Source organism: Alternaria hordeiaustralica, assembly GCF_023758085.1.
Source record: "Alternaria hordeiaustralica strain BMP 2776 chromosome Unknown scaffold_4, whole genome shotgun sequence".
NCBI lineage: Eukaryota > Fungi > Ascomycota > Dothideomycetes > Pleosporales > Pleosporaceae > Alternaria > Alternaria hordeiaustralica.
Genome location: NW_026056776.1, coordinates 1,040,546 through 1,054,270, shown reverse-complemented (window position 1 = coordinate 1,054,270; position 13,725 = coordinate 1,040,546). Strand labels below are relative to the sequence as shown.

General features: G+C 53.3%; 6 protein-coding genes across 6 annotated transcripts; 2 read left to right on the top strand and 4 right to left on the bottom strand.

Annotated features, from left to right (window-relative positions):
* Positions 1-63: 63 nt before the first annotated feature.
* On the top strand, positions 64-1,480 carry J4E84_003130 (uncharacterized protein; the record flags this gene model as incomplete). The annotated part of the gene is made up of 4 exons (XM_049385748.1): positions 64-208; positions 256-523; positions 571-1,190; positions 1,242-1,480. The coding sequence occupies 4 exons, from the start codon at positions 64-66 to the stop codon at positions 1,478-1,480; spliced, it is 1,272 nt and encodes a 423-aa protein (XP_049246625.1).
* Positions 1,481-2,042: 562 nt separating this feature from the next.
* J4E84_003129 (uncharacterized protein) lies at positions 2,043-2,686 on the top strand (the record flags this gene model as incomplete). The annotated part of the gene is made up of 2 exons (XM_049385747.1): positions 2,043-2,120; positions 2,168-2,686. The coding sequence occupies 2 exons, from the start codon at positions 2,043-2,045 to the stop codon at positions 2,684-2,686; spliced, it is 597 nt and encodes a 198-aa protein (XP_049246624.1).
* A 471-nt stretch (positions 2,687-3,157) lies between these two features.
* Positions 3,158-6,851, bottom strand: J4E84_003128 (uncharacterized protein; the record flags this gene model as incomplete). Its single annotated transcript, XM_049385746.1, has 2 exons — positions 3,158-6,433; positions 6,489-6,851. 2 exons carry the CDS (start codon positions 6,849-6,851, stop codon positions 3,158-3,160), a joined length of 3,639 nt encoding a protein of 1,212 aa, XP_049246623.1.
* A 523-nt stretch (positions 6,852-7,374) lies between these two features.
* Positions 7,375-9,062, bottom strand: J4E84_003127 (uncharacterized protein; the record flags this gene model as incomplete). The annotated part of the gene is made up of 5 exons (XM_049385745.1): positions 7,375-7,992; positions 8,044-8,532; positions 8,583-8,819; positions 8,869-8,925; positions 8,976-9,062. The coding sequence occupies 5 exons, from the start codon at positions 9,060-9,062 to the stop codon at positions 7,375-7,377; spliced, it is 1,488 nt and encodes a 495-aa protein (XP_049246622.1).
* Positions 9,063-9,777: 715 nt separating this feature from the next.
* J4E84_003126 (uncharacterized protein) lies at positions 9,778-11,822 on the bottom strand (the record flags this gene model as incomplete). The annotated part of the gene is made up of 2 exons (XM_049385744.1): positions 9,778-11,533; positions 11,818-11,822. 2 exons carry the CDS (start codon positions 11,820-11,822, stop codon positions 9,778-9,780), a joined length of 1,761 nt encoding a protein of 586 aa, XP_049246621.1.
* A 544-nt stretch (positions 11,823-12,366) lies between these two features.
* On the bottom strand, positions 12,367-13,337 carry J4E84_003125 (uncharacterized protein; the record flags this gene model as incomplete). Its single annotated transcript, XM_049385743.1, has 2 exons — positions 12,367-13,297; positions 13,333-13,337. 2 exons carry the CDS (start codon positions 13,335-13,337, stop codon positions 12,367-12,369), a joined length of 936 nt encoding a protein of 311 aa, XP_049246620.1.
* Positions 13,338-13,725: the final 388 nt, after the last annotated feature.

Here is a 13,725-nt window from a genome sequence, read left to right as displayed (position 1 = left end):
AACTCCAGCGCCGAGGTGTCGAGAACCGCCATGGAGCCAATGAGTGCATAGCGCATAGTCACCATGGCCATTGACACGCAGCACAAGATGCTGCTCTTTGCAGCCGCCGCAGCTGTGCGCCTGCTCCTCTTCACCGTCTTTCCCGCCCTGCCAGACCTCCTCGCCGGACGTGTCGAGGTGTCAACACCAGTGACGAGCTTCAAGAGATGTATGTACCTGGCATGGTCTGTGTCTAGCATTACTGACACCTACCAGTGCAAGAGGGCGTCTTCCTCTATACCCACAATGTCTCTCCCTACGACGGCGGCGTATACCACCAGGCACCCCTCCTGCTGCCGCTCTTCTCCCTCTTCCCCAACCCGGCCCATGCCCCGCTGGCGACCAACATCTTCTATACCATCGTGGACTTACTAAGCGCGAATGCCTTGGCTCAAGTGGCAGAGAGCGGGTTCGCGTCAGTCACGCGACTGTTCGCTTCCCCGCGGAAGGACTTGAGATGGAGTAGTGTGGCTATTGCAGCAGGGTAGGAATACTACGCCTCTATATACAACACATGCTAACATCTTCCAGCTTCCTCTTCAATCCCTTCACAGTCCTAACCTGCGTCGCGCGCTCGACCTCGGCCCTGACGAACCTCTTCATCCTCACGGCCATGGCCAAGGCGTCCCAAGGAGCCAGCTTCACCTTCATACTAGCCACAGCTTTCGCATCCTACTTTGCCATGCACCCGATCCTTCTCTTCCCTCCGCTCATGGTCCTTCTCTACGATGCGAAGACTTTGAAGAAGAACACTGCGCCGGATGTCGCATCCTTCATCATAACCCATACTCTTGGCATCGCAGGCGCAATAGCCATCCTGCTCACTGGCTCTGCGTTCTTGATGGGCTCATGGGACTTTCTTTCTGCGACATACGGTGTGCGTCTCCTATTACCTGATCTCACGCCGAACGTTGGACTTTGGTGGTACTTCTTCATCGAAATGTTTGACTCTTTCCGCGAGTTCTTCCTCGGTGTGTTCTGGCTACACGCGGCGTCGTATATGCCAGGTCTTACCATCCGCCTTCACAAGCAGCCATTATTCGTTGCTTGCAGTTTGACCGGCGTGTTCGCCATTTTCACACCATACCCGAGCATAGCGGATGCTGCGCTCTACCTTTCCTTGGTACCCATGTTCCGTCATCTGTTCCCTCGTGAGTGTCCCTTTCTTTCAAACTCATATAGCAATACTAACTGTATCCCAGTCATGCGCTACACGTTCTTGGCTTCGTCCGCTATCTTATACACATCGTTCTTGGGCCCCGCCTTCTACCATCTTTGGATTTACGCAGGATCGGGAAACGCCAACTTCTTCTATGCCATCACGCTGGTCTGGAGTTTGGGACTGTCCATCATTCTAGGAGATTCGCTATACGCAGCGTTGAGGGATGAGCTGGACGTGGAGAGACCCGAATTGCTGGGTAAAGAAGTACGTAGGATATAGCTTCTTCGTACGTTGGCCTATACCTTGTCAGCTTTAATCGACTCGAGAATAGACCGGAAGATATGCGCAATATCCTGTGGTAGCCGAGTGTGACTTTCGATACCATAACCAAAGAGGTCTCGTCGTGAATCACGCCAAGATTCCCAGGAACTTGAAGATACCACTCGACGTCCACCGGGAGCAAAATGCCTCATACCCATACATGTGGCTGCCTAGACACGTGGTGTCCTTGTCAGGCTAAACTCACTTGCACCATATGCTGCCACACAGTAACCTGCTAGGCCACTAAAAGCGAGGTGAAGCTGTCTCTTTAGCGCTTCTTTACCTTTCCTTATCACCTCTCACCACGACTACAAAGAATCACACAAAAGTAAAATTTGCACATCTTTAGAGCAGCCTGCTCACTGCTGTAGCCCAGCATATAAGGCTCGTATCTCCTCGTCTTCTTCCATCTTCCCTCTTCACTCTTCCACCACTCTTTCATCAACACACCAGTACCAATTCGGACTTCAACAACTACAGCCACCAACACCAACACATCTACATCTACACCAACACCATCATGCCCAAAGAGAGCCTGTCCGCCCGCGAGATCGAGGTCCTCGCCCTCGCATGGCAGTGCGTCGATCCACAGCCCAAGGTATGAGTTCCACCCCTTCCACTCAACACAAGCACTGACACTCCCAGGTCGATATGGTCAAGCTCGCCGCCCTCACAGGCTACACCCCGGGCAGCGCATCAGTCACTTTCGGCAACATCAAACGCAAGCTCAAGAACATGGCCGCCGGTGCCTCCGAGGACAGTCCTGCCACACCCGCCGCAAAGTCACGTTCCGGTGGCCGTGCCAGAGCTACTGCTACCTCCACTCCCAAAAAGCGAGGCGCGACTGCCGCTCCCACCTCAGCTTCCAAGCGCTCTAAGAAGGGTGCCGCTGCCCGCGAGACTACTTCCTCTGCCTCCGACGGCAACAACGACGACGATGATGACGACGACTTCGGCCTCAACGGTCCCAAAGTCAAGAAGGAAGAGCCTGCCTTTGACGACGGCTTCGATCTCGTTGAGGAAGACGTCTCCAGTCGCGATGCCAGCATGAGCTACGGTTTCCTCGATGGCATTGAGACCTTTGGCGGTGGTGGTGCTGCTAAGGGATCTGGTCGGAATGCGTCTAACGGGTACCGTACGGTACAGTTGGAGGAGGATGAGTAGGAAGCTGGCGGAAAAGTGGGGCTAGTGATGGGAATGTGATGGCGTTTGCGTGCGTATTCGGCTGGGATGAGGGAAAAGTTTGGGCTTTTATGGCGAGTTCATGGTATGGGCGTACGGCTACATCGTAGTGATTGTGGTCATTTCATCAAATTTCATATATGCCTGGTGTACTTCGCGTAGCCTGCTGGGAAAATGTGACACCGTGAGACATACTGACTACCTCCAGGCTGCCACGAAACCAAGTCGTCTGTCAAGTTTTGTGGCATTGTCACCTCCAGGATACGAGACGTTCTGAATGTGTGAATTGGCTTGCGATACGCTAACTGCGGGATATGATTACAGCAGAACGCTAGCCTGACCTAGATCCGATCCCTCTTTCCCATATGAATACATCCCATTCCCGATCGCCCATGTTGCGCCTTCGATACATCTATCTTACATGCTTTTCTCTCATAGGAGACACTCAGACACTCAGAGCGCAGAGATGGCTTCGAGCAGCACATCCAGCGCCCGATCACCGACTCCCTCCAAGCCTTCCCTGAGAGTCCAAGCAACGTCACTCTGTAGACCCAGCGGCACGTAAACACCGCCCTCGTCCTTATTGACTTCCATTCTCTCTCCCAGCCTACTCGTGTGCTCCCACTCTCTAGCCGCCTTCTCCGCGTTCTCGATGACCTTGCTCGGGATACCGCACATGGCTGCGCAGTGCATACCGAAACTACCTTCGGCGACACCCTCCTCAAGCTTGTAGAGGAAGGTGATGGACTTGGAAGCATCATCCACATGGATACGCATACGCTTGTTTACGACTTCAGGGTGGAACTCGAACTCCTTAGCTAGAGAACGGTAGTGAGTGGCGAAGAACCCGACGCAGCCCACGCGTGTGCTGATGTCGTGCAGAACGGCTTGTGCAACCGCCACACCGTCGTAAGAGGATGTACCGCGACCGAGCTCGTCGAGGATGACAAGAGACCGAGGAGTCGCTTCCGAAAGTATCTTCTGTGTTTCTGACAGCTCGACGAAGAAGGTGGATTGAGCTGCGAAGATGTTGTCATTGGCGCCGAGACGGGACATGATGCGGTCGACGGGTGTGAGTCTGGCCGATGTGCAGGGAAGGTAACAACCGACTTGTGCGAGGATGACCGCTATGCAAGTCATACGAAGGATAGTCGATTTACCGGCCGCGTTGGCACCAGTCAGTAGACTGATGTTGGCCGAGTCGCCGCCTAGTCTGATGTCGTTGGGAATGAAGTCGTCGACTGTGTTGAGCATGCATGGGTGACGAAGCTCTTCTAGCTCAACGACAGTTCGGTTACCCTCCTCGAACACTGGACGACAGCTGGGCTCTCCGAGTGAAGCAGACGCCTTTGCGAGACTGATCAGGCAATCTAGTTGAGCGATGATCTTGACTGCCGCGAGCCAGACCTTGTAATCCTCATCGAAGCGTTGGCAGAAGCGAGTGGCAACTTCGCGTGTAATCTGACCATGCGTCTCCTGCGCTTCTTGTAGTGCTCGCACCAGCTTCCTCAGTTCGGGAGTGTAGTAGCGAGTAACCTTGGCAGTGGCGGACATTTGATCCCAGTTGTTGGGAACTTTGACCTTCTTGGGTACCTCTAGTTGGTAGATTTCCTTGCCAATGTCGTTGTATTGAACAGCATTAGAGCCAAGCTCTTTGCGGGCCTTCTTCAACAGTACATCGAGATTTGCTTTGCAGGTGTCGATCTCCTCCTGGCTGTTGTCAAAGTCTTCTTCAATGCCAGGCTCAGGAATAAGTAGTCCTTCTTTCCGTGCGATGTCTCGATCGAAAGCTGAACTCCATTTAGACAAAGACGCAGCCAGGTCAGGCATAGAAGAAATAAGTTGACCAATGATACCTTCACCCTCACTGAACTGCTTCAACAGGCTAATGGTATACTCAATCTGCTCGAAGCCCTCCAGCACCTTGAGGAAGTCTTGCGCTCTGCATCGGCCCGCGTGCACACGAGAAATGAGACGCTCGAGATCGGGCAACTTGCTAAGGGACGCACTGAAGTTGTCCATGATGGTAGAGTCGGCATTCAATGCATCAACAGCATCTAGGCGAGCGTTGATTTTGGTTGCATCTGCGAGAGGATGACAGACCCATTGTCGCAGTAATCGCTTGCCGAATGGGGTGATGCAACGATTCAGCATAGCGAACAGAGTACCCTCGGTTGATCCATCGAACGTGTTGGCGAAAATCTCCAGGTTGATCAAGCTCTGGCCGTCGAGGACCAGACTTGTGGCTTTCCGGATGGGGTCGTACCACTGAAAGTTTCCGAGTGTGACCAGATCGCGCTCGATCATCAGCGTCCGAAGGTATTGAAGAAGAGCACCAAATGACGACATGATCAGCTCCTGCTCTCGGGCTTCACGGAGGACCGGTGGCCATGCCTCAATGTTGTCTTCTGTGGGTGACTCAAAGTAGTTATTCGCTTCAATCTCTCGGATGGTGATGTCTGCTGGCCAGAACTCCTTGTTGGGCTTCAAATAATTCCAGATAGTTGTGGGTGGCGTGTTGTTCTTGAGTATCCGCAGAGCTTTCGCAGACACACATGACTTCTCCAGGAGTAGCTCACCGGGCCTCATCTGGGCAATGAGGGTTTCGAACTTGGTCATATCGACATCGTCAGTGAACTCGCAAAGCTGGAACTGTGCAGTAGCAGTATCGACAAAGGCAATTCCAAAGGCTGGCAGGTTGTCGCGATCGATCTCCTTAATGGCCATGCAGTATGTCGACATCTCACTCTGAAGCATGCCGGTATCCACAAGCGTACCCGAAGTGAGTACTGTAGCCAGCTCTCTTCGAATCACTTTGTTTTCCTTGCCACCCTTCTTTGGCGTCTTGCCCTTGTCGTCACGCTCACGCATCTCCTTGCCTAGAGCCGACTCCATTTGGTCAACTCTAGCAACCTTGTGGCCTGCTGCTACAAACTGGGTAGCCCACATGTCCAAAGAAGCCTCTGGTACACCGACCATCCTCATGTTGACCCGATCAGTCAATTTGAGATCGAAGAGCTGATGGCCTATAGAGGCATCCTTCTCATAGAGCTCGTAGAACTTGCCCTTCTTGAAGAAGACGACAGTATCCCACCACTTGCTCTTAATCTCCCAGTACTGCTTTTCAAAAGCAGAAAACTTGTCCCAGGCACCCGGGGGAATGTATAGTGTGCGAGGATCGTAGTCTGGATGGTCGACGGGGTGTCGGTCAGCGTCCATCTGATGCGCGAGCCATGGGTATCTCGTTTCGGGCTCAGACGCGCTGGGTCGTTCTTTGATCTTCTTGCTGGGGTCCTTCTTCGTCGCTTGCACAGCCGTGCGAGGCTTGAACACCATTGGGTTGTCTGGGTCGTAGATCCATTGTTGTGCAGTAGATGTGCTGTTCATGACGACATCGCCATCGTCCTCTTCATCTTTTGCTTCGATTATGGGCGGTGACGATGCTGGGGATGCTTTAGTACGAGCCTTGGGTGCTGCTGAACGTTTGCGCTTCTTCGAGACGACTTCCTCATCGGAATCGTCTGGCACAACGAAGTCATCAGCATCGTCGTCGTCTTCCTCGAGCATTGCCTTCTGTGTGGCCGCGTCTAATCCGAACTCGTCGTCTGAATCGTCTTCGATGGTGACCCGCTGGCGTTTCGTAGCTCTGCCTCTTGCATTGTTTGCAATTGGACCCAGCACATCTTCGTCGTCGTCATCTGACTCGGCGTAGTTGACGGGCTTTCGTGCCTGAATTAGAATGTCAGTAAATGCAGCTGGGTACGCAATGGCATGTCTCGCGTACCTTGCGTGTTGGGCTACTGGGAATGGCATCTGTATGCTTGGCCAGTATGTTCTCCTTGTTCCTCCCCACTGTCAATTCATGCTCCTGTTTGATGGGACTCGAGTAATCGGGAGCGTCGCTGCTTGGTACGGGAGTGATGGCGGCAGGCGGCTTGTCGAAGGCCTTCTTCGCCAATTTCGATGTAGGCGTCTTGTTGACTGGTGTGGCATCGGACGGCGCGGGGCTTGGTGAGTTTGTAGACTTCTTCTGGAAGAACCCTAGGATGGACTTTTGGCCCTTGGCCGATTGCGACGCGGAGGCGGGCTGCTTCTTCTGTGAAGCGCGAGGTGTCGACATCTCATTGCCTTCCACGCCACGAACCATGATTGCGGTGGTATGGGGATGCACAAAGTGAGGTATTGAGAATCTAGTGCTTTCAACGGCTGTCGCTGCCAAATCCCGGGGAAGGAAGGGACGCGTCGGACGCGTTGCGCTAGTCCGCGTCGGCACCTAAGTGGCTTGGCAGATGATGCAACGCGCAGATGCTCATCAGTTACAATAAAAGCGCCCGACGGAGAGTGTTATGCGAAGCACATATTTCATGACGAATTCTTGTTCTAGTGGTTGCTTTCATTTGTTTTACTATCCTACAGCAGATGCCTAGGTTGTCTGATTCTTCCTTCATGCGCTCAGACCAGCAGTCCGACTTGTCAAGCGTGAACCTATGCAGCGCATCGGTCAACACTTGAGTTTCGTAGTCATCTTGCATACGCACTCATTCATAGACTATCGTGCCACTTCTCATCCATCATCATCGTGAGTGCTGTACCTTGCAAGGCTGTTAGACTACCAATTGCTGCCCAAACTTCGTGCATCAATTGCCGATACCTGAGGGTCTTCGCGAATCCTATTTCGCCTTGCCCTTGGCCGCCTTGCTCTTGTCCACCTTTGTGGGTTGGATACGCGCCATCATCTCCTCCTTGGTGATGAGATGGTCAACGCGCTCGAGCAGACCCAACAAACTCTTCATATTTCCACTCCATTCGTTCAGCACATCGTCTGCGTCCCTGGGCTTCGAGAAAGTGACGATGCGGGCGGGTCGATCAATCTTGGCGTAGATGGTCTTTGCAGACACCAGCTCGCTAATGTTCTTCTCCGTCTCATCCTCGGTCAGATCTAGCAGCTCTGTCAAGCGTGGGATCTGAATACGTGTGTAGTACTTGGCCACGACGCGAACGTTGTGCTCGATGACACGCTTGCGGAGATCCTGCCACCTCTGGAATGCCTTGGGGTCATCCGAGTCGTCCTTCTCCGCGTCGAATACATCAGTCTCCGTGAGGTGAGGCCCGAACTGCTTCGCAACCATCGGCCACCTCATCAACTCAGGCACAGTGAAGAGCTTAACTAGTTGTGCGTCTTGTGGGATCTGAGAGTTGCGCGAGTCGCGTTGGATGCGGTGGATGAGATCGGACTGTTCGTTGTCGTACGGTGCGAGGATGATGAAGTAGATGACGCGCTGGAGGATCTGCAGTTATGTTAGTAAGAGCTACAAATGCGACCAGGCCTCTGAACATACTGCTCGAAGCTTGTTGGGGTCCTCCTCCACAGCCTCGGTATCCAGTACTTGTCGGTAGTGCTTGCAGACGTCCAGGTATTTGTTGTCGTGCTTGGCCAGGGTAATCTGCTGCTCGTAGTACTTGAGCTTCAGGTCCGTTACATCGTCCTCAGGCTCAATGGGCGGGTCGTCGGCGCTCCGGTTCTTCTCCTTCTCTTCCCGCTCCTTCTGGTCCTTCTCCAGCTGCTCGGGGGTCTTCTTCGGTCTCCGCGCAAAGTACCGTGTGCTGATCTTCCTGCTCAGAATACCGGCCTGTGTCCAGTCGCCCTTCTGTATACATAGCGCCACTTGTTGTAGGATGAATTCGGTCTTCTCGCGACGGGTCATGGAACCAAAGGTCTCGACTTGCAGCTCGCAAAGGATGTCCGTCGCGGAATCGATGTCGCCTTGCTCCTTCTTGATGTTGGACAGGATGCGGGTTACTCGGGCACGCTCGACTTCGACGAAGATCTACCATCGTGTCAGCACCAGCACGTACGTTGTTCGTTGGGGTCGCCTACCTTGCCCTCTGTGACTGTCCGTAGCGTCTCGATGACGGACAGCTTTGTCTCTAGGTTTGGAGTCTCGTCCAGGAATCCCATGACTGTCTGCACCATCTTGGTGGTGGCCTGCTTCAGTTGTCCATGCTTCTTGGAGAGGAGCAGGACCTGCTCGTTCATCAAGTTCCAGTCCTTCGCATTCTTCGCTATTGTGACGATGGCGATTATGACGCGGGAAGTCGAGGCGAGATCTGAGGCCTGGGAACAGTCAGAATACGATATGCGCAAGGGATACGTGGAAGCGTACCTGACGGGTCTGCTTCTCGAGCGTGAGCAGCTTGTCGATTCCAGCTTGCGGATTGCTCTAATCAACTCTATTAGCTTCGCCTCAACTTTGATAGCCATCAGACATACAGAAACTAGCTTCTCCGCCTCTGGGATAGCCGCATCGACCTCCTTGGTAAAGTCCTTGTCGGCCTTGAGCACTTCTCCGCTAGACATGGTGGCGGGGTCGTGGGGTTTATCTGTCAGGTGTCGGGGTATTTGCTATCTCCCAGGTGAAGTAGAGACAGCGAGTACTAGTATCGAATGCGAGAAGGGAAGGTGTGGGATGGGGCGGCGACGTTGTTTGGTCGTGTTGCGGCTCGTCAGTGATGTAGAGATCCACACTCCGAGCTGGGGCGCTTTGGCCACCGCCTTGCGCTAGGTCCAAACATCCGCCGCCGACGAGCCTCATCTTGGAGCAGGCGCGTCTCTTACATCACACCTGCATCGTCCCGTGCGCGAAGCATGCCACACTCTGTTCGATGATTATACGACGTCTGATAGCTATTTCTAGTGATGACGACAGCTTGCTGAACTTCAACAAGCCCATTCGCAACTTACAAAGTGCAATCTTCTAGAATCCGCGTCCCAATTGGAAACTCCGTAACCCGTTTTTTAGAAGATTTTTGTACAAGGCCATGACTTGAAGACTTACAAAGACCTGTAGGATACCTGACTCGCCTGAAGCCAGCTCTCAAACAGCTCAATAACACTGGTACTCTGTTGTATAACTGCAACATCGTAGGTTGGGCACTTTGCACACTCCAACCAAGAGTTGAACTTTCGATCATGAGTAGTACTTCTAACGACGCTCATCCGCAGACGTGTGTATAAATAGCTTTCCAGTCGGCTTCCCAGTATCCAACGCTTGCAGCGGTCAAAGGAGCCTTTCCTACAGGCGCGATCTCTTAACGCGTTCCTCCTCATCCACCTCCTCGCATTCAACCAATTCGTCATGACTCCGGCGACGAGGAGTTACCTGGAGATCCGGCTCGTCCAGCGATACCACATCCACATCATCTATACCTCGCATCGCCTCTTCCACTTCATCGTCATCAAACTCATCTGAACTAGTATCAGAGACTGTATCAGAGACTGTGTCGCCCTCTTCGTCCACTTCTCCCCGGCCTGGCCAACTAAACGTAAACACCGGTCGTTGGAAATTCACCTCCCCTGTTTGACCCGGCAGCCGCTTTCCACCCACGGTGCTCCTACCCACAACCATCATGAGATCTTCCTCCCCATCTCCTTCATCAGTAGTATCGCTCCACTCACTTTCCGTCCCCTCATCTTCCGAGTCTAAATCCACGTCTGTGAAACCCGCGAAACGACCTTTGTTCATGTCTTCATCCGTTTGAGGAGTTTCATCTTGAGCTGCTGTCAATATTTTCAGCTCTTCTTCTTCGGCGACCCCAAACTCGTCGTATGCGGAGTTGTTCGCAAAGCTCGTATCGACCTTTGTACTACCGTATGGACTTGCGTGTTTGCCTTTCTCGTAGGACTTAGAAGTGCGATTATAACACAAGGACCGTCGGGTGGAGGGAGAGGGGAGGTCGTCCGGGAAGTATACGCCGATCATGGGAGTGGATGGTACAAAGGAAGAGGACCGACTTTGGGGTGGAGAGGATGGCGGTGGGGGAGAAGATGTGTCGACGGTTGAGCTGGCGGAAGTCTTACTTCGGGGAGAGGCGGTCGGAGAGTCTGCTCGGACGACTGCGCGGTCGGCAGGCGGCGAGTCTGAATGGTCTCTGAGGTAGTAGTCTGCGGTACTGTCGTCTGCCTCCTCTGTCCTATCGGAAGCCTCCTTGGAGTACCGTAACGTTTCTGAATCAGTCCCAGGCGTCTCAGGTAGAGAACACGGCAGTTCATCGCTGCTAACAGAGTCGTCTCGTAGTTTATCCCCCTCGCCGCGCTTTCTCAAATGCCTCGTCGGGACGAAGACATCACTCCACCCCTCCCCAAGAAATGGACTCTGCCCCGCCAGCTCCAGCGCTTCAATACAACTACTCGCCTCCGTCACCGCCACCGGGACCGCAAGACCATCCCGTCTAGAGTCCTCCTCCCACGCCCTCTCTCCCATCGCGAAATCCTCATACGTATCAACCAAATTCGCCCACCTCTTTTTCTCCACAATCCACAACCCCTTCGCCGCAAGATATATCGCATACTCTTCAGGATCTACAATGTGCACCCCCGCTTCATCTCGACCGGGCCTATACGGTCCACCGACGATGCGCCAGACATGCGCGATGCGTTCGAGAGAAGCGAGACATTGTTTCATGATGCAGACTGGACAAACTTCGATTTTGACGCATGGGTTACCGGGGTGGATGGTGTGTTTGCAGACGCGCGCGACGAGGAGGTCCGATGGTCCTCTCTCTGCCTCTTCGTCGTCGACGTCCGTGAAGATGTGGGAGAGGTCTGTGTCGCGACCGTGGAAATGCTCTTCGACTCGTGGTGTGTTCATAAAGGCTTTGAAGACTGGCGGACTGGGTATACCGCCGATGTCTTCCTGCTGCACCGCATACACGGTCTTTTTCCATGCTTGCCAGGTCAGATATAGCGACTGTTGCTCGGGATCGTCGATGTTGGCTTGCCAGTTGACAAAGTGTGGGTATAGATCTGGTCCGAAGATCAAAGCGCTGGCTCTTGAGGCGGTGAGCGGGCGGGTTATCGCATTGGCGGAGTGAAGGGCATCGGTGGCGGTAACGAACGGGATCGGCGCCATAATGATATGATATGTTTGATGTAAGACGTGTGAAGTGGGGAAGCAATTGCGTCGGTAAAGTTGTTTAGTTAGGCGCGATCGATGTGAGTCAGGTAATAGGGTAGTCAGTGGTTCTTTCACTGAGTCGTCCTGAAGGTACGTGCAGAATGTACCTGCGTACTATCACCTGGCGGTTGGATGCAATCCACGTTGCTATTGGGACACTCCATTTTGTATTAGGATTTGTAGAGTTTTCATGCGCTCTCCATGTGCAGGACCTCGTTGTACCATGGTTTGTGATGACTTGTAGTGTTGAGCCACTCACAGCGGTCCTATATCGAATGAGTACCAGATGGAAGCATTTTGCCGAATGAGTAACATCGTAATGCCGAATCCTTAAACTGGGTGATGATGGTTCACAATGTAGACAAGAATCATGAAATTTGGAAGATTGATTAAATTATTTGATTTGCTGAGATTGGGAAAAGTATGGACTCGTGAAGCTAGGGGTAGATGTCCGTGTGGCGGTATCGAAGTAGAACGAAAGAAGAAGACCTGTCCTCCTCGAGATGGCAAGCCATTTAATGAATCTCCTGCGATGATGACAAAGAAGAATAGAACAGACGTGAGGCTCGCCTGACTCTCGTGTGCAGATCTGAAAGCGCACACAGACCGCCCTGTAGTGTCCTGGGCATGTCCGCTGTATTGCGACACATCGTTGTCCCTCTTACATAGTCCACCCAGAAAGGAAGTGACAAACCAACGTTATCGCCGCTACGCATATGACCTCGAAAATACCCTCATACGCGGCATGGCGTTGCGGCGCAGAGGGAGAGGGTACGGCATGCCGGGAATATAGCGATCGATTATGACCCAGCGATTGGCTGGCACGTATCGATCGAGCTTCAGCCGTCTGCGTGAGCGTCCTCGTTCATCCACGACCCGGTTGATCTTCCCTTGTGCCAGCCAGATGGCTTCCTTTCGTTCCACCGTCAAGGTGATGTCGCGTGGGAGCCTTCGTAGAATCCATACGTGACGACCCTGGCCGTCCATAGCGGCGTCGATATCTCGCTGGAGGATGAAGAGTCGGTTGACGGAGTTTGGGTGGATTGTTTGACCGGGGTAGGTGCATAGTCTGATTAGGTCGATGATGCTGTTTCGCTTCGGCGCGGCCCGTGGCTGACGCGCGGGAGAGCTCGAGTGCTGGTACGAGGACGATCCGGTTGAAGCACCGTAGGCGAAGTTGCGCGGTGCGTCTTGGGAACTGTCGACGGACTCGCTCTTGATGAAGACGAGGGCTTCTTCACGGGCTTCTTCGCGGGCCTTCCGGGCTTTGCGCTGCCTCTTGGCTGCTCTCTTGCTTGTCATCGTAGTCCGTTGCTTGGGTATTCTTACTTCTCTGGCCTGCTGCTGCTTGTCTTCTTCTAAGAGCTGTTGTTGAAGTCTGGTTTCGAGTAGATGTGGGCGAAACACTGAGGTGAGTGGTGATGCGGTGAAAAGAGCAGGCGGTGAGTTGTTGTTGCTGCTTTCCGATGCTACTTCGGCAGGAAGGCGCGTCCTTGGGGCATTCATCACGACTGGTAATGGCAGTGTACTGGCGTTCTCTTCTGGGCAGGAGTGTTCGACTGTTTCAGCAGCGGCACCAGCATCGTTCTTCGCGCGTTGAAATCTTTCGTATTCCAGTTGCGCTTTCGTCCGCCTCCTCCTTGGTGTCTTGTCCTTTCCTCGGCCACATGGCACCGCATTCCCGCCTGCCTTTTTTTTTTGTGGTAGTTGCACTTCGGGTGACTCTTGCAGCGATTGGTACTTTCTGTGTGGCAGTTGCACTTCGAGTGATTCTTGCAGCGAGTGGTATCTTCTCCGCCTTTGGCTTCGAAACGTGGCCACTCGGAGCTGTCTGTGAGGAAGCAGCCGTTGGCTTCGTCTGACTTCGCGTGGGCTGCTCTCGCCGCAGCCAGCGTAGAATGTTGCCGTCCTTCATGTCGTTTTGGTAGAGTAGGTTGTTGAAGTGGAGCGTTTGAAAAATTGCCGTAAGTCACCCAAACTTTCTTATCGATAGTAAGTTCCTGTTGACTGAGATCCTTCTATCTCATCCAGTATTTGAGGCGACGCGCTGTTCCTGGGGATACGCGT